The 20,477-nt window shown below is 30.2% G+C and overlaps 2 protein-coding genes and 2 long non-coding RNA genes across 7 annotated transcripts in view; 1 reads left to right on the top strand and 3 right to left on the bottom strand.

Moving 5' to 3' along the window:
• The window catches only part of centrocortin (cerebellar degeneration-related protein 2-like), a 34,529-nt gene extending 18,452 nt beyond the window's left edge, over positions 1-16,077 (bottom strand). The window contains exon 1 of one of the 2 annotated variants that reach the window (XM_086908230.1): positions 15,733-16,077. In XM_086908230.1, the coding sequence (XP_086764356.1) occupies positions 15,733-15,808 (76 nt within the window). In that variant the 5' untranslated portion in view covers positions 15,809-16,077. Of the gene's footprint in view, positions 1-7,084; positions 7,851-15,732 lie in introns of those variants that run through there. The other variant, XM_012495085.3, reaches the window with a different exon arrangement.
• LOC147657624 (uncharacterized) lies at positions 1,764-6,231 on the top strand. The gene is made up of 2 exons (XR_015292106.1): positions 1,764-2,001; positions 5,668-6,231. It is a non-coding gene; the product is annotated as an uncharacterized LOC147657624 (long non-coding RNA).
• On the bottom strand, positions 11,909-13,382 carry LOC147657625 (uncharacterized). Its single transcript, XR_015292107.1, has 2 exons — positions 13,088-13,382; positions 11,909-12,626 (listed from the first exon to the last, which is right to left on the bottom strand). It is a non-coding gene; the product is annotated as an uncharacterized LOC147657625 (long non-coding RNA).
• A 661-nt stretch (positions 16,078-16,738) lies between the features above and the next one.
• Prp31 (pre-mRNA processing factor 31) lies at positions 16,739-20,433 on the bottom strand. 3 transcript variants are annotated; one of them, XM_086908231.1, is made up of 9 exons: positions 20,352-20,433; positions 18,923-19,024; positions 18,592-18,789; positions 18,310-18,514; positions 18,031-18,200; positions 17,791-17,948; positions 17,417-17,707; positions 17,113-17,337; positions 16,739-17,002 (listed from the first exon to the last, which is right to left on the bottom strand). In XM_086908231.1, exons 1-9 carry the CDS (start codon positions 20,416-20,418, stop codon positions 16,898-16,900), a joined length of 1,521 nt encoding a protein of 506 aa, XP_086764357.1. In that variant the 5' UTR covers positions 20,419-20,433; the 3' UTR covers positions 16,739-16,897. The 3 variants fall into 3 exon arrangements, with proteins under 3 accessions (XP_086764357.1, XP_086764358.1, XP_003690957.1); XM_086908232.1 differs by having other exon boundaries at positions 20,229-20,410; XM_003690909.3 differs by lacking the exon at positions 20,352-20,433 and having other exon boundaries at positions 18,923-19,498.
• Positions 20,434-20,477: the final 44 nt, after the last annotated feature.

Consider the following 20,477-nt stretch of genomic DNA (forward strand, 5'->3'; position numbering starts at 1 on the left):
GGATTTGTTCGACGATACGAATCGTCTGGTAATACAGTTTTATTCTCACGATAATGATCACCATTGAAGCATCTACGGGAAACCGAAAAACGAGGACGCTCGATTCGTTCGACCGAGTTGTGCTCTCCGCTTCATGGTACGCGTCGCGAACACGCCAAAACTTCATCCGCACGAAATTCAATGCCTATCTTTATCCTCGAACAACGACAACGAGAAAGAAAAATTCCCTATTTTTCACGATTAGATTCGTAGTCAATTCGATCGAACAAAGTCGAAGAAGAAGAAGAAAGCTTTACTTCTCTCTAAATTTTAATCAAATTATTTTCTTATCTCGCTCGAAATCTTCGTATCTGGCGTGGTGAATTTTTTTTGCAGTTGAAACGGGTTGAGTTTAAAAATTTAACTCAACGTGAGATTGCAAACGTGTCAAAAGTGAAATATAAAGAAGCTTGGTGCGAGGAATTTGCATTCGTATAGGAGCGCGCGTACGTAGGAAGGAATACGGTATAAACACGGTACGAGGATATTTTTCGAGTGACAGGTGAGCGAATGGGGTGCGTTGTATCCTCCCGGCCGCGCGCTTTGCATTCCCGCTTTGCGAAAAAACGCAGAGGATAAGGATGCGCATCAACGCGTAATTTACAACGTCGTACGACCCATATCCTTCTCGGGAATTTCGAGAAAAATTCTCAAAACGACTTATCGCGTTACCGTGCTCGACGATATTTGTACTTCAACCGTTCAATTATATTTTAAATTCTATCTGTAAAAAGCTATCTAATCAATTACGATGGATACCTTTTGGTTTTTCGAGGAACGGACGGATGAAATATAGGGAAGGATGGAAATAAATTCTGTTTAAATATCAAGAGGCGAGTTTAATTTTTTAATTTTCGCGCGATTTATCGACCAACATTGTTATTTTAAACGTCGAGAGGCGAGAATTTTTTAGCTTTCGCGTGATTTGCCGACAATCTATTTGACTATCGTGTCACGATACTCGTAAGTAGTCGATATGACAGGTTCACGGGAGTGACCGATAAAAATGGAAATGCAACGCGTTCGTATTCTACGTGCCGTATACACGAGCCGCTCCACCCTAAACGCATACCAGGCTCATTATACGCGATCAAGTGGGTTTCGAACACGGAAGTGTTTGCCTTTGCCTCTTAGGCGTGTGCGACTAAGAGCGTTGCGTGTAACTCGCGTAATATTTTTTCCTAACGAGAAGAAAGAAAAAGAGGGGGGAGGAAGATTCGAATGGAAGTCGATAGAAGGAAAATAAAAGAGCGACGTAAGAGGTTATACCCTTTCTGCGTGTGAGCATACCGCTCTTATTACCGCTCTATTCGAGTAACCGAGACGAACGTGAACGTACACCATAGACGACGCCTTCCTTCCACCAATTTTTCTTCTTCCTCTGTAATCTCATCTACCGTGCACTCGAATACATTCTTACGTCTCTACGTCGCGATGAGAATTCCTTCGCATCCTAATATCGATATATTCGTACGAATCTTATATTCCTCTACTTTTCAAATCTAATCCAAGAGTCAACGAACTCGATCGTTGGAATTATTCGAATAAACGGATGACACGATCTCGTCGAAAGCATGGAATGGAAATGGGATGCGCTCTTCCGTTGAAAAATGAAATTTCCCCACAATCGGTAAATTGGCCGGCGCTCCGGTGTCCAGTGTCGTGACACGGCGCAACAGCGAGGCGCAGATAGATACGCATGTGCACACGTAGTAGGTAGACACAAGAGCGACGTGTCGTTCCGTTCCAGGTCGCATAGTCTCGGCTCTATCTCCACTTGGATAGCCATCTACGAAGCCACTGCTACGCCATAGCCGCGCGCTTGCTTATCGTAAATGCACCATGCGCGCATTGCACTTTGTACCGTTATTGGGCATATAATCGTTCGTTGCCGAGCTTAGCGAGAAAGCTTCGGGGACGACCAGTGATCGAATTCGTCCTGGTTTAACCATCGGATTAACGGTATATACGTGTACTATATATACATACACACTCACACATACGCGCGTGCGCATTATGATTTCACGAAATCATCGCGAATTTTATTCCTGCTTCTTCGTATAGTATGCGAAATAATCTTCGAATATACGATAAAACTTTTAAGGATCGCCGTTATCCGGCAAAAACAATGGCCTTGTACATCCGCCGGAAACGTGCGTCGCCAACGGTGAAATAGAGAGTCGAGGATATCAAAAGACACGATTGCGGAATATCGTTTCCTCCTGTATCCGAGCAGTGCAACAACCTACTTTGCGTAGCGGTAACGTAAAGATTCGTATTAATTCGAAATTATTACGATTTTCTTTTTTTTTTTTTTTTTTTTAAACGATCGCGATCTCACGATTCGTTTAGAGAGAGAGAGAGAGAGAGAGAGAGAATAAAGGATAATAAAGGATCGATTCTTTTCGCGATAAATCGGAACGTAATTCCACATCTCGAACAAACAGCTATAAATAATCGTAGTGACGGATCAAACAGCGTTTCGATATTTCCTGTTTTACATTCACACGAGAGAAATATCGTATAATGGGATAAAACGGATGAAAAAAAAAATCATCATATAGCACGCGCGCGTATAAATAAATTTTACGATAAATTGAAATTATATCGAAAGTAACGTTCGATAAATTGTGGACGATGTATATGTATATATTGAAAATTTTCGATTTCCTTGAAATTATTAAATAAATTACACGAGTAAACTGATCAAGTAGAAATTAATCTATATACGTGTATACACACATATATATATATATGTCGAAAAATAAAGCATAGGCCGATAATTTTAATTGACGTTCGATACATGGTTAATCGATAAAGAGCGTTTGCACGTGGGCCGATGAATCGATGCTTCTTAAGGTAAGAGTTAAATCAAGCTAAAAAACTTTTGAATCATGCTTGAAAGGTTGTCCATTCTAATTACTATCCTGCGTACAACGAGGGAGACACGAACTTGGAAAGTTAGTGATCCATTTGCCGAAGGTGATACACGGTGGATATACGCGTTAAATATACTGGAAGCGATCGCTTTTCGAAATGGAACTCTCTCTGATTTTATTAACATACCGCGCATCGGTATTCCGGTTCGACTAGTTTCGTATTTTCACTCACAATTAATTAATCGATCAAACGTTCGTTCATTTTTCAAATAAACATGTCCATATACACGAGAGATTTTTACATCTTTTTATAAATATAAATTTATCCACGATTCTTAAAGTTGAAACTTTTCTTGCTGAAAATAATATTTAAAAATAAATATTGTCTCGATGATTGTATGTATACGATCTTCGCGTTAAATGAATAAGCAAATTTATCTTCCAACGTTCTCTTCTCGTTAGAATACGTAACGTTTCGTGTGTCTATTTTTTGCGATAATATTCACGACCTCGACTTATGAACCTCTGGTCTTACCATGTACTTACGGTTTTCGTTATTCAACAGCATTTTGTCCTCTTCTATCTTTTTTTTTTTTTTTTTATATCACGAAATACTTGAATAACGCAAAGAAAAAACTAAGCTGATTGATGATTAGCGACACGAAACCGTAAAAAAAAAAAAAAAAAAGGAAAAAAAAGAAACTGTTCATTGCGATTTACGATCTTTTTCTCCTTCGAATTTGTATTTTACGCGTGTATTTTTTAAAAATTCAAATTTTATCGTTATACACGGTATATTTATCCAAGTTAAGAAAAATTAAAACGGTTATAATTATAACCCGATAATGTGTCACATTTATATATAGATATATAAATATAATATGTTGTTCTGCAAAAGAAAGAAAAAACAACAGGATACGAGAAACGAGTTAAGCAAGGTTAATTACCTTGTACAAATGATAAAAAAAATTAATTGAAAATAAAGCGATGATGGCGTCCCATTCGAAAATTCTAATTCGCCAATTAAAAGATTCTCACATTTTCGTTCGAGTAGTGGTGGCATAACTACCTAGCTGAATTACGAGATTGTTACGCAACGCGCAACACTAAAAGGCAAGTGAGAAAAAGCGCACAATACCATGTTCACGTTGCATCTTCTCATGCTTCCAAAGCGAATTTCCATAATTTATTGCGCGTACATGACCAATGATGATTTTTGCCCGTCGTCACGAGATAAACGCGTTACTAATCCTTGTTATATTGCTACGTTAATTGATCGATAATATATAATTAAAATATACAATTAAATGACATATATATATATATAATAGATTTTTCTATTCGAAAAACGTTCAATTCTCGTAATATTTAAAATCAATATAAATATAATTATCTATACGTTATTTTATTATTAACTGGTATCTATATCTTTCTTCTCTCTCTCTCTCTCTCTCCCTCTCCCTCTTTTTTCCGTTAATAACTTTCAAATACTTTTCGTATAATGACAAATAATCGCGCGCGTTTTACGGCATCGTATAAAAAAAAAAAAAAAAAAAGAAAAAAACCAGTAAATATCTAAATACGGAAACAAATTATCGCGGGTTAACTTTCTAAGAGAATAAATCTTTTTCAAATTGATTAAATTCGCATTGATTCGTCGAATTAAAACGATTCGAGGATATCTAAGACGTTTTTTTTCAATAAACGCGATGGAAAAATATCCTTTCCCCTTTCCTAACGCTTGCTCATCCCCGTGTAAAAACTGGTTGTAACTATGTAATTCGCAGTAGTATCGTGTAACAAAAGCCCCTGGAACACGACTCGTGCAGAAAATGCTTTTAAGCCGGCTCTACTATCGCCCCGACTACAATGAGACGCTGCTATTCAGCGAAACCGTGATGCGTTCAACTAAAACCTCGTCCGAGTATGGAAAATGAGATACGTTATATATATATACGCGTTTAGAAGACGTCCGTGTTGGCAAGCGGGTAAAACGTAGCTAGATGTCGATACACGGAGGGATTGCGTTACTGGTGCATTGCGGTTGGAAACGAGCATGTATAATATTTTGATTATACGTCGTGTTCTCTCGAGAAAGTTTCATTTCCTTTCTCCCTTCCGAAACAACCATTTGGGCCGAGCAACCACTTTTTCCGATCTTCTAATATGATAAATCTTAATATTAATTTTGAAGAAAAATATTTAAAACTTTGTTAAGCACAACGTGTTATTATAAGTGTAATTGTTATAACAAGTTTTTGCGCGGAGAATGGATGAACAAACCGAGCGCTGTCACTTTAACGAACGGTTTGAAACGCTTATCGATCTTAAGGTGTAATTGTACTTTCTTATTACGTGAAAACAATTGTTTATTTAATTTACGATAGAAATTATTTATTTACGCTTAAAATCGAACGAATAATGCGCGTCTGGTTTTTCATTTTACGCGAATGAACACAGAATTGAATTAATCTGTCAAATATAAAATGAAATAACGTCACATCGATATCGAAACGGTAATCGATCAAAGATAATTTGTTTTCAAGGATTAATAAGATAAATGTATATTATGTACTGTTTCGATTATTATGGTTGTTAATTTTTCTTCGAGATTCTATTATTATCTATCATTATTTCTATCGATTTGGAATAAATAACCGTACAAACTTGTTTTTCCCAAGTATTTAAATGGATAGAATGTATCCATTATTTCGCATACTTTCATTTTTCTAATAAAAATTGTCTACAGGTATGCCAACAGCCTGAAGGAAAAATCATAAATATGCACAGCCACTTCCCTTGAACGCGAAGTGACGTTAGGTATGCCACATCTTAAAAGGAAACAGCGAAACGTGACCGGTAATGGTACGATTTATTTGCATAAACCACGCAATGCTTTTATTTATTTTCCCGTACTTGTTGTGTATTCTACGTGCTACAACGAGACAGTTATATATCGAAAGAATAAAAAAAATAAATAAATTTAAGAAAAAAACGAGTCAAATTCGAACGGTAATTAAATTTCAGATTGCATTGTAAAAATTCTCTTCTATAAAAATATAACGAAAATAATACAACGATATCGTAAATTATTTTAAACCATTTAATGATATAAAAAAATTACGAAAACTTTGTTACGAAATAATATTTTAAATCGATATTATAAAAAATATCGTATAATGGAAAAAAATATTGTTTTTATTAGTTATACAATTAATAACTAATTAATGAATGATTAATTCGATTGCTCTAATATTTTTCGTTTTATTTTATTTTGTATATTAAATTTCTGTTTCATTAATAATAAGAAAAACTGTGTATTTTATCAAACACATAACATAATTTTAATATTAAGTATAATAAATAATAATTTTGATATTACATTCGATTAAAAAGATCAATGTTCGCTACTGATATTTTTTAACGTGCAGACTTTTGACCTGTCTTGGTCAAAATATTTTATTCCATTAATTCGCAAATGCGAGAAAAAAACTAATCCTTTTCATTCGTAGAAACCGCATCTTTGCGATAACGACATTGGATTCTTCGTTAAAAATGAGCTTATTATCATCCATGAACGAATATATCGCGCAAGTCTGTAAACAATTTATACTACGCAACCGTTCAAAGGTTGAACAGCCAATTATAAGTAGTTGATATACGATATTTACTTTGTATCGTGCGTGACGTATTAAAAACATTTCAAAAAAAAAAAATTGAATTTTTTTAAAAATTGTTGAATTTTACTTTGAATTTTCCCACGGATAATCGAAAGATTGCGATATTAGTTGTATTAATATTAAAAAAAAAGACACGTAGCATAATATGCAACACTTAAGGTTCCGATGCAGCTGCAGTAACTATTAGATTCATGCCGTGTCGATGAGTCATCACTTTGGAGCGTCAAAGTCGTTCGTAAGGTATTGGTTAAAAAGAATAGGAATCGCTTGTTTCGAAAGATCGATTTATATTTTGCTTCCAAACGAAAACAAACAAAACGGAAGCTTGATACGATATAAATATACATAGAACACGATGTGATCGATCGCGTCTCGAACGTTAGCCAATGCGATAATTGCGAGAACAAATCCGCGATTGTAGCTGCACCGACCTTGAGCGTGAACCTGAAATTAATCTATCGAGAAAAATGCCATAGCGACATTTACCCTGAAGCATATTGTGATCGGCCTCCTCGTCCGCGAGGCAGCGAACGTTGCCGATGGAAGAAGACAGCAGACTCATGTTTCCTTGTTAGAGACGTCGTCCTCAAGTTTCACGAGCGGCTCACGGCTCGCCGTAACGAAATCGATCGGCGCCGGAATCGCGGAAAAGCCGCCTAGTCCGTACGCGTACGCGATTGGTCGAACTGTGGTAGAAGCTCGCGTTCGAACCAATCGTTATAGAGTATCGGTTGCTCGGTACACCGAGCGAGCCTCTACGAACGCACCTGTCGGCCAAGCATCCGGCCAACTCCTCGAGAACGCTTCACCGCCGATCACTTTCACTCGACGTAGAAAGGACGATCGCGATATCGTTCGAGAACCACCTGCCAACGGTGGAAACTTTCCGATTCTCGATACGTTTTCGCCGACAGGGGACAAGGAATCCCGTTTTCCAGCGGCTGGACCAGGCGGCAGTTTAATTCACGTTAGAATCGCCGCGTTTCTCGATCGCATCTTGTTAATCGTTGCGATCTATAAACCCATCCAACGAACTACGCGCACTACCAAATCGAAAATACACACGTCTGCTGTCACTGGCACCGTTTTTTATCGGCTACCTCGAACTGGACGAGACGGAACACGAGTATAACTTACTGCCCGGCACCGTCGCTACGTCGCGAAAGACGACGACGCATGACGCGTGCAGGGACACCGAGCACCACAGAGCCACGATCAATAAGCGTTGCCACGGCGTCTGCGCCGACAATGCGATGCTTCGACGGACGAGAGGAAAGAGACAGGGATTACGTGCATGTATTAACGTGTCTGTGTGCTCGCGCTATCGACGCGACCAGTATCGACGATTTATAGTGCACCTCCGTTTACACGCTTCTATCTCCATACTCTTTGCATTAATTGCTTCTTCGATTTTAACATTTTATTTTCTCTCTAATCGAAATCTAAACTAAATTTTTATTTTCACAAATTAAAATTCCTATTCTAATAGCTATTTGATATTTAATTAAACTAACTATTTGTACTTAATTATCCTGTAATTGATTAACTTGAAAGTAAATAAACAAATAGAAATTTATGCATATCTTTATAATTCTTTAATTAATATATAAATTTCCTTAATTTATATGTAAATTATTTAAAATATTTCATACAATTAATGAAAAAAATTTACATCATCGATAGTTATTAAACTATCGATAAATAGTTATTAAATGTTATTAGACAAAAATTAACTACGCATATATTTATAATTCTTTGCATAAAATATATGTTATTGTTTGCTTAATACATATACATTCTCTTTCTCCTTCTCGCACTTTAAGAAAAAGTTTTAATTACATAGCATATACGATTTGCAATTTAATCTCACTCAAAATAGTCATCACTTTCGCGTCTAAAGTAGCTCATTCGGCAAATTTTAATATGAAGTGAGTTTGATCGATTTTGTAAAATATACAAAATGTTATATTAAATATTCGATTTTTGCTAGTTTGTTAAAAATTTAACTTTATCAACGTTCGAATTAATAGGGAAATATGATCGTTTGAATTTTTAAATATTTTAACATTTTTGAATAATTTTTGTCTTTTATCGTTGTATTGTCATGAAACATATTATAAAAAATATTATACGAACATTTTAAATAAATTTCTAATAATTCGTCTTTGTAAACGATTTGTAAAAATTTATCGATTCATAAAAAAAAAATGAAAGAAAGTTACATTTTATTTACATATATATTTCCATTTTATTAATGTATTGTAAATTGATTAAGATATCATTAACAACGTTAAATATATGTTATGGTATTAAATAATCAACGTGTTAGATCGAAGATAAGATTCGGTTGCACAAACGTTAAATGTCTACCGCAAATATACAATATTACCTTCATTGGTTAGAACGGAAATTTTAATAAAACGTGGCTATCCAATAATATATATTATGACATGATGTCTTAGAAAACGAGATAAATTTATTTTAAAATATGTACCACATCTCATGATTTTTTATATTTATTTATTTATTTTTTTAAATTCTTTCTTCCTATAATAACTTAGAAGAAGAGGAAGTTAGATAGAAAAAAATGTATGACGTTTCCACCAGGTGTCATCGCACAAGTTGTCTTTACTTTTTACAACGCATTTAATATATGCAAGGAGGAAAGAAGGAAAGAAAGCCATATAAGAGACTCTTCCTTCCTGCGGACAGCATATACAACATATTGATCATATCTTAAAAACGTCCTTTTTTTTTTTATTTATGCTTTTGAAAAAAGAATCGATAGAATCAATTTTTTTTTTTTTTTATATATATTGATTGCGTATGTAATGAAAGAAGAATCGAAGAATTCCTTGTAACTTGAAAACAAGATTAAATTGTATTATCGACTTTCCTTTTTTTTTTTTTTTTTTTTTAATATCATTAGTACATATGAAAAATACATGTCGTTTGAAATGAATTGATCTTTTTCTTCATCATATCCGAATGTATACTTGATTTCCACGCAAATATGAGTGCGGATAGGAATGCAGAGGAGCAGCGTGAAAGTAGGTGACACATGAGATCACCTCACGAATTATCATACGTAATTTCCTCGATCTGATTATATCTTTCGCGTATAATCACATTAAGTTTTAAATGGAGCGAAAGTACACGGCATCAGATACTTTCGTCGTATCGTCAATAACTTCTTCATGTATCATAGTTTACAAATAGAATCGAAAGGTTTTCATTCCTTCCACAGCCTACTACGGTGAAGTTCCGTAAATTTTGCGTGGTCGTTCAATAAATCTTCCGCAGACGTGACTCCACGGATCATGCTTGAAGAGTTTTCTCATCTCGATCGATGGTTTGTCCCGTTTACAAAAGATTTACCACAACAACTAGTAGCGCTGGTAAAACTTGCTTTTCCTTTTTTTCTCTTTCTTTATTCGAAAAAACATAACGGGTCCGATGAATGGAAAATATCAAACGATTGTTATATTTAAATTAACTACGCGGTAACAAAGTAGACCGCGAAGATCCATAGCCAAGAAAAGAAATGAAATATTCGTCGATTATAATGGAATTTTTCAATTTAACGTCACTAATCACAATATGTGCAATATCCCGTAATACGACTGTATTATTTAAATAGAAAATTAATATCTATAATACGTTGTACAGTATCAACGTTCTTTTTCCTTTTTGCCTTCTTCCTTGGATATATGTCATTTTACCAAACGCGTTTCTATGTTTCGTCGAGCGAAATACACGTTTCCTAACAGTGAATTTCTAGAAACTAGGTTATTAGTAAAAAGAATCGCGTCATTAGTAAAAGAAAATCAATTTCTTTGGGCTACTTTCGCATGTACATTTTCTATGTTGTAGGTGACCATAAATACGTTAATGTATTGTATTTATGCATATTTTAGTATACGCAATATATTTAACTCAATTAGATATACTTTTTAAACTTGATTTTTACGTTATTAATGACGAACTAATGGTGGTATTTTAATTTCTCATTTTCAATTTCCAAGAAATTGTAATATAAAATAGTAATATTTAATATTCTAAATATTGATATAAAAACATCTTTATAGATAAATTCAAATAAAAAAGAAAAATGTAGCAATATTCGTGGAATATAATACATGGAATTATCGCATATTAAATTAATAATATTTAGATATTAGAACGTTCGATTAAAGTTTCGATTGTAAAATAAATCGTTTATAACTTTTAAGATGCGAGAAAGTTAAAAAAGTGATCGAATAAGATGAAAGGTGGGATGAAAGGTCAGCCTGAGATGAGTTTGCGCGACCTCAAAGGTAAAAGTTTAATAAGTATTAGATGATAGATCGAATCGGTTGCAGCGTGAAATCGAGGCAATTGATGTTCGTAGAAACGGAAGAGGCAATCAGTTTTGCAACTCTCCCCAGCTGTATTTATTAATTTTTTTTCTTTTTATCGTACTTTACAATGAAATCAGTGTACACCCTAATGAACAACGAAATACATTGAAATACATTTAAATGTTATCAAATAAGAAATAAATCGCTCGTGCGCTTGTTTCATTTCAAATATTCCCAATATTCATCTTTTCTTAACTTTTTAAATAATATTTTAATTAAATATTTAACAAATATATAATTGACGAATTTATTTTAAATATTTTAAATACAAGAATAAGAAATTTTAAGAAAATCGATGCATTTAATAATCGAAGAAACATATCGAATATAATATCAAATATAATTTTTCGTTAAAGGTAACAATAACGTCCCATATCATTCGTTACGATGTACTACTTGATTTATCGTCGATTTATCGTCAAATGGAAAAAGAAAATGCTAAGAAGCTCACAACTAATTTCTTCTCCAATTAAAGACAGCCTCGAGAAAATCACAACAACGCTACACATTGGATATGGTGTACTTAGTTGGATCAAATCGTATGGATCGTATCGATTCAAGGATCGACTTAAAAGAGAGAGCAAGCTTCTAGTGCTGAACGCGTAATTGAATAAATATACGAAACGTTATGTCGATCAAATTCTTTTCTTTTTTTTTTTTTTGCAATTATCGGTTGCAATCGAATACATCAATGTAAGTCACGCGTGTACGCCCAGAGCAATTGGATTAAATGCTTTAAATCTAGAAAATGTGAGAAAGAATTAAAACAAAAAAAACATTTGTCCAACAATCTTGATAATAACATGAGCATTGCTTTTATATTAAATAAAAAAAAAATATATATAATTGTATAATAATATTATATTTTAAAAATTATTATTATTAAAAAAATGAATTCTCGATGCAAAAATTAAATTGTTGATAATATATTTATTTGAACAACAATTAGAATTATATATGTATGTTAAACGTTCTATTTTTTTACAAATCTCTTACACGTTCCTGATAAATTTACCGTAGAAACCGTGCAAATCTTCTATCATTTATAATTGGCAGGTTTTACAATTTGTAATTGGCAGTGGTCTGAAATATCGAATCGCGATTGTGCTTCGTCGATGTATCATTAATGACGCGGGAATAGTGGCGTGAAACTGTTACATCGTAACTTAATCAAAATGGGCATTTAATTGATACTTTTTAATCAACTAGTATCACCTTTTACGAATTGATACCATTGATCATAGAAACATTGTTTCGTTGAAATTGATCCTTGGCTTTCGAAAGGATTGTTCTACTTATTGTTAGAAAGGTTGTACGAGATACGAGACAGATCTTGTGTAAAAGTAATTCTTGACTCTTGAAGAAAAAATAATTCCATATTGTAATGTGTCATCGATAATTCAGAGAATTGAGAATATATATGTATGTTCATATTATTCTTATATATAATGTACTTATTTAACAATGGAAAACGAATACGAATCTTAAGAATTCATGATTTAACCAAAATTTATATGATTCTAGATTTTTCTAATACTCAAATTTAAATTTTAAATTTTAAATTGTTGCATTATTCATTTTAATTACATCAATAAGTTTCGCATACTATTATCTGAACAAAACATAACCTGTAAATGAGAAATAGAGAAAGTCGTAACGTACCATTTTTTTTTAAACTATTTTTATAGGTTTTCTATGAATAATGCATAATATTATATGTAATGTTTTATTTCACTTTTAATTAAATATATTAGTATGTATAATTGTTGCTAATATTATAAAATATATGCTCAATTATTGTCTGCTTCAATTTATAGTTTTTGCTTTATTCAATTATAATTTTTCTTCTCTTATTATTTATAATATATAGATAGTGCAATATTTGTAAATGATATTTAATAAATCATATAAATCGATACGAAAAATTTGTGTAATGTTATTGAGGATTTCTTGTCTATTATTACGTCACAAGTAAGTAATATGTGCACATATATTTGTATTTATTCGATCAAATTAATTCGTTTGATAAAATATTGTAACACAACGATTACATTTAAAAATATCTTGATTTACTCGCATAATATCATACCTCGATATTCTATTATTTAATTTATCACTAATGTTCCTGTTGAAATTGAATTTTCGAAAATGAAAACTAGGTTAGGTTAGACAATTTAATTAAAATATCGCTTAAAGTTGAATTTTAATTTAATGAACGATTTTTCAAAATATCATGTTTAAATAAGAAATCGACTGAGAATAATCACAAATGATTATAATTTTTAGTGCGTAAAATAAAAACTGCCTGTCATGTTGATAAGAAATTCTTTCGTAACACGAAAATTTATGCGATATTCCCACGTAGCACGTAGTCGAAATAACTCAAGATATTATAAATTATTATTTATATGAATTATAATTCAAATATAAAAATTCAGAATTTTTTTTCATCTTTAAAGAAATGCACCAAGAAATCTCAATTTTTTTTCATAAAAAAGCTAAATGCAAATATTTTTAATATATTATTCTTAAATAAATTTAGGTTAAATTTTTTTCATAACCTGTATCGAAACTTGGCTATCACTTAGAAAAAGTCACTTCAAAAAAAAAAAAATTTAATTTTCTTAAATGGGAAAAGAATTTTTTAAACTAAAAATCTATTAGTAAAAATCAGACATATTGAATGATTAGGAATGTAGATTGATAAAATTTCATTCGATCGATCAAATTTTATTAGAGAACGCGTTAATGATAGTTATGCATATATATATACGCATGCGCATACGTAACGTGACATACGAAATTTCACTCGTTACATGAATTCGCACATCCGTGAATTTTTTTCAAATGGTTTTTACTATACACATATATAAACATATTCCATGGATTTTTGTCTCAATCTCCTTAATTGATCGTTTACTTTTCAACTTTCGATTTTTAAATTAAATTAATCATTATATGATTAATTTATATGTAATAATATTGGTTTTATATATGTAAAGAGAAATATAATCCGCGTTTCAAAAATTCCGCGTCAATAACAATAAGTCGATGAGACTTAAAATAAAAAATTGTATAAAATTATTGTTCTTTTATATGGACATCATTAATAAAACAACTTAAATAAATATCATTTTTAGTCAGACTTTCACTCGCGTGAAAATTTTCTTGACAGAACAATTTTGTTAATCGAAAACTTGCAGGGAGGAAAAAACTGTGCTCTTTACCGCGGGAAGCGGTATCTCATCGCTTTCTCGTATAATGTTGCATAGAATTGCGAATTGCTGATGCGAGAAAGTATTCGCATAACTAATACACCTTATTTTGTTACATAATCACGCGTTAGACAGCAACATAAAATACAAAATACTTGTGAACTCTACGTATTGAACATAGTTCAAGTTTCATTACTTCATCGAAATTAAATACCATTGCATCATGCTATGATTTAATACTATTTCAAATAAAAGATAAAAACTCTATTATTAAAAAATTAAGCATTTATTCTTATGTTTCATTTAATTGTTTTCATTTCGATATGTTATAACATACAATAAATAGGAAGATAAATATTAATTATTAATCTTTTTCTGTTGCAGTTATATACATTAAAAGAATTATCAAACAATCTTTATATCATTTTTTTTATAGTTATTTTATATGTCTTCTGAATATCATCGAAAGAATATAGTATTACACTAATATTCAAATGTTTGCGAATTTTTATTTATAATGTACTTCAGCTGAATTATTATTTATATTGAAATTACGAATTAGAAAAATAGATATTACGAAATAAAAATTTGTGAAATATATTTGTACAATGAATTTAGAGTTTAATTGAAAACTTATCATAATTTTCATTGATAATAATCATGGAATATTATATTAGATTAGAAATGTAATATAAGATTGTATACATTACCGCTACTTAACCAATTAATTGCAGATTGTAGTTGATATAGAAAATATTTAACCGCGAATATTTATCTATAGATAAGTATTTCATGATTTTATTATGTATTGATATCTCATATAAATTGTGTAGAAAAATTTTATGTGAGAATTAATGAATAATCAATAGAGTAATATTCATATATTATTTTTACACTATTAATCGAAATAATATAAAATCATAGATTCTAATAGTATATCTATGTGCACATGTATGTATGTATGTATGTATATATATATATATATTTTTATCGAAATTTTTATTTATAAAAAAAACATATTATTTATGAAATATCTTTTACATGAAATAAATTAAAAAATTTAATTAAATAAATTAAAAAATTTAAGATAACTTTCATTTTCTTTTTTTCTTAACTTTATGATGTATATATATATATATATATATATATATAAATCATGTAAAGATAAATATAACAACATTTTATTACTCAAACTTTAAATTAGATCAAAGAAAAGAATTTCTATGTAAAAAATATATTCAATCGGAAATGTAAAAATATTTAAAAATTGAAAAATATTTGAACATTTTGATAATGTTAATCATGGTAAATAATATCGGTAATATTTGCTTATATTAATTATCGTTTTTATAATAATTCCATTAATATGAAATAAATTTTGCCAGTCAAGGTCAAATTGAAAACTTTTGTAAATATTTTGGAAACGATTTCCTTTTTGTTATTTATTTTAAAGTTATTCGAGATATATTTTTAATTCGAAATTAATAATCATGATAAATTTAAAAAAAAGTAGACTTACCGGAAGGTGTCCAGCAATCAGTACAATCCTGACATAATGTCAACCAATCATCCTTTAAATCTTTAAAACTCGCCATAATGATTGGCAGGACCTATGCCTTCGTCGGCGGTTATTTTGATAGATCCACAACAAAAATATAGATTCACTTTGTCACAATATTTTTTTATGTTTTCCTTATCACGATAAAAACACAATCACATTTCCCGCGTAACGTTGAGTGAAACACATGATCAACGTGGAACTTCGCATAATATATGCATTCTTGAGAGAAGATGAGAACCGAAGTCAGAACACACACGAATACTCAAAGCATTCAACGATTACCTTACGACACCCAGTTCTGGTTTGCCGTTCGTTCCACCCGGTGTTCTCTCTATCCTTGTCTTATCTTTTGCTACCACGAGCATATCTCTCGCTCTCCCATGCGTCTCACATGTGTATAGCTATCTTTCTTTCTCTAAGTTTCTTACACGACAACGTTACCTTTTCACTTCAGTTACCACGTCTTTCGCACTGTTTATTTTTATGATCAGTTCACTACCAGGTCGTCTGTCATCTATCATATTTGTAACTTGTCTGCGTATATAGACATAAACTTACGATGACATACTTGTTTTCGGTTACACTCTTATTAAGCAACATATCTTTACTACATATTTTTATTATAAATATTCATTCAATTCTTGATTAACGGATATTGTTGCAATATTGTTAACATCAATTAAACTATTTTTTTTTGATGACTAATAATTTTTACAAAAGATTGAAAAAAATTGTAAATGTGTTAATTACGCTTTAAAAAAGTTATCCACATAGTAATATGAAGTTTTTCTAATCACATTATGCTTGGATAAATATAGTCAGTTTTATTTTTAATATTAAAAGCAGAGAAATATATATATATATATATATATATATATATATATATATATATTTTATAATTTTTTAAAATATTTTTTATTACATTAAAAAAATTAATTTGTAATAGAGTTAATACTAATGCATATTATAATAATTATAATTTCATTATTATTTCAATGATATAAGAATACATTAATATATATAAATAAAACGTGTATAACTTTTATAAAAGCAAATATATATATATATAGTTAAAATTTACTTAATTAATGATATATTATACTTTACATTATGTACAATTTTATCATGTTTTTTTCACTTTTAAGAATCCAGCTGTATTTGAAAAATATTTAGCATTAGCTTCATTTACTTTCTTTTCTGCTGCTTGTGGATTTACAATTTCTAAGCCCTATAAGATAAGAAAAAAGAAAATATGTATAAATATAAATATGTATTTCATTTAATGTCAAAAATCTATTAATTGCGACAATTTCATTATATTACAATTAATTTTTTTACCTGTAATGGAGTGAATGCAACACTTGATGCTGTACCAGAAACTTGTTTTTTAACTGTTGTACTACCACCCCATTGTTGCTGTTTTTGTAAATTTTTTTGAAGTGTTTTTGATATTCGTACTTTTGTTTTTTCATCAATTTGCGGTAATCGGATACGACCCGTTCCTGCTTTGCCAATTGTTCCTCGCGAATAACCAAGATCTTCTTGATAGGCATCATTTTCAATCTAAAAAACCATTAGAATCTCAATAGATATTATATATATAAATATGAAATGCGATTAACAAAAAAATTAAAGTGCTTACATCAGCAAAATTCATTCTATTTGCATGTTTTCTAAATTCAGTAATAGCATAACGTTCTTTCATTTTTCTTACACGTTTACCACCACGTTTCTTACGTCCTGGATCGATAGGTTTTGGTAAAGGTTTCACAAATTTTACAGGAGGTGGTTCTTGAAGCTTATCAAGCTTTTTTTCAATCTCTTCGCGGAACATTTGACCGATATGGCCGTCTGTACTTTCATGACACGCATCAACTCGAGCAGCTAACATACTTTTCGCTGCTACAAGTCTTGCCGCCTTTCTTCGTAAATCCTAAAAGAATAAATATACAACAATAAAAAATATTTTAAAAATTTTTAATAAATAATTTATTATTATTTTTAATATCAACTTACTGGTGGTGTTTCTTGTACGATATCAGAATAGTATATAAATCCAGTATGAGGAAGAGTTGCTACTTGAGAAAATCCAGATAATGTGGTTTTTTGAGATCCCAAAACTAGAACGTTGCAAGCTGGCATTTTTGAAAGTTTCGTTAATCCTCCTGCAACACCTAGAATAAAAGATAATATTAATACAAGTTTAATGCAATTTTTCACTACTGAAAAAAGTATATTTATTCAATAATATAATACCCATAATTTTTGCCGCTGTAGATGCACCCACTATTATTGAAAGATTTGGTGCAATAAATGCCATTCTACTTTCAACATATTCAAATATTTTTAATTTGCAATTATTCAATTCTACTGCCATATCACAAGCCTCACAAATAGCCTCCTTTTCTTCTTCTGTTAATAATTGTCTAAAGTAAAATAATTTTGTAATTTAAAATATTGGAAACTTTTATTCAGTTACTTATATCATTTATATATTATATTAAATTTATCATATTCCTCTTATATAAATCTTACCCCTGTGTTGTTGAAGCAGTAACTGAAACAACCATAATTGTTGCTTGAGTAAGAAATTGTTGTAATGTTTCATTGTTCTTTGCTCTATCTAAATCATTTCCCAGTTCTCTAACTGTCATTACATATTCCAATGGACCAACAACTAAAGATTCCAATTCTGGAAATCTTTTAGAATATTTATCTCTTGTAAATCGATGTATAGTAGCTAAAAAATATAAATTTTATATATATATATATATTATATTACATTAAATAATCATAAAAAAATTACTTTTATTATACCTATTTCATCATCAATATCTACAGCCATATTATTAGCTTCAACAATAAGTTGATATTCTGGATCGGATTCAACAGGTCCAATGATATCTGCTGATTTTCTAGGAATTTTGCTGTATTTTTCTATTTGAGACATTACTTTTTGTAATTGAATAGAATCACGAAGTTTTGCTAATTCTCTTACAGATGCTACTTTTATTTCTGCAATTGAATTAAAAAATAATAAAAATAAATAATGTTTAACATTTAACTATTTTTATTAGTTAACTATATTATTATAGAAAATAATAAATAACTGTATTATTGTAAAATATAGTTATTGAAAAAGATTAACCTTCTTCGATAGTTTTAGAAACAGAAGTCGGAATAAAATCCGGTTCTGGTTCTTCTGCAATACGGTCGCTATCATTTTCTTCAAGATCTGCTAGTAATTCATCTGCTAATGACATGTTTATTTCATAAACATTTACTTAAAGTTTAAAATAAGTATATATCTTTTGTACTGTTTAATAACTTTGATTATCTACTATTACGCCATCTGCATATGACAACAGTTTGAATATATTTACAAAATATACATATATATATTTGTAAAGTCAAAAATGTAATATTTATATTTTTTAAAAATTAAGATAATCTTAAAAAAAGGATGAAAATGTATTTAATTGGAATTCCGTATCTCATCTGTAATCATGTGAGCAATTATAAAAGTGTGAGAAGAATAGGAATAGGAAAAAAATTATTGTCATTTTAGAAATATCATCAAAGACATTTTAAAATTGTTCGAAAAATGAAGCTGATTTACAATTCTTATTCTATGTCTATTCTTTTTCCAGGACAGAAATAGGAAATATTGAAATAAGAATATTGAAATCCGCACTATCTCCAGAATACTGAAAATGAAATATATAAAGAAAAGACAAAAATAGTAAGAGAATACAATAAGAATTGATCACTAGTGCCATCTTTTGAGATATCTTTCGTACCAAAGACATTCTTTAAAAAATAATGGAGTAAGAATTGAAGATCAATGTCATCTCTTGAATGTTTTGGAAAAGATATCTTTGTAGCAAAATTAATTCTAATTCTATTTCTATCTTTGTTCTATTATTTTATATCTTTGAAGATGGCACTAAATATTTTTATTTTATCTTCGTTCTTTTATTTTTCATATTTATACTTATTCTATTAATCAAATTTTTTTTTTAAAAATGATTATTTGATTAACAATCGAAAGTTGATAAAAAAAAATAAATATTTACAATTTGCAATATTATGATTTTAATATTAAAGTGATTTTAATCAATTTTTAATTCATTAATAATTTATTTATATATGAATTTATTATTCATAGTGGTTAAAAGATCTATGAATATAATTTAATATATGTACATATACATATATATTTAAAATCTTTGATTTTATCAATTTTTTATGATTTTAAATTAAATATAATTTTTACATTTATAAGTCGACATATCAAATATTCTGATTTTTTGCACGATCGGTATTTCAGAACATAGGACACAAAGTCTCATTAAATATTAAATCTATTCTATACCTCATCTGTGCTCAAACATAAATTGCTGGGATTGGTTAGTAATTTATATCGATATTTATCATATTCATTAATCTATCACCTTATTATCATTTCCTACATTATTGAAAAACCGGCTTACAGTAACAGAAGATAAAACTTAGTAATACAAGGTAAAAAGATTTGTTAACTGACGATAGTAAGGATAAATGAAAAAAATGAATACTTTCTTGATCATCACATAACCAAAACTGTGTAATCCTTGACGCACGATGTTCAAGAGGAATCGTCATCGTAGTGCATTACAGTATCGACAAGAATAAAGAAAAAAAGGAAAGCCTTCCGACGAATG

The sequence above is a fragment of the Apis florea genome, unplaced genomic scaffold (genome assembly GCF_048593485.1).
Source record: "Apis florea isolate Af1SG1 unplaced genomic scaffold, ASM4859348v1 contig_3068_pilon, whole genome shotgun sequence".
NCBI classification, from domain to species: Eukaryota; Metazoa; Arthropoda; class Insecta; order Hymenoptera; family Apidae; genus Apis; species Apis florea.

Coding starts and splice junctions, on each gene's coding strand:
- Prp31 (XM_086908231.1), bottom strand. CDS start 20,418: ATGACGATTCCTCTTGAACATCGTGCGTCAAGGATTACACAGTTTTGG. Junction 19,025..20,351: donor GTTATGTGATGATCAAGAAA/GTATTCATTTTT, acceptor TGTCATTAGCAG/ATGAATTACTAGCAGATCTT. Junction 18,515..18,591: donor AGATATTGATGATGAAATAG/GTATAATAAAAG, acceptor TATATTTTTTAG/CTACTATACATCGATTTACA.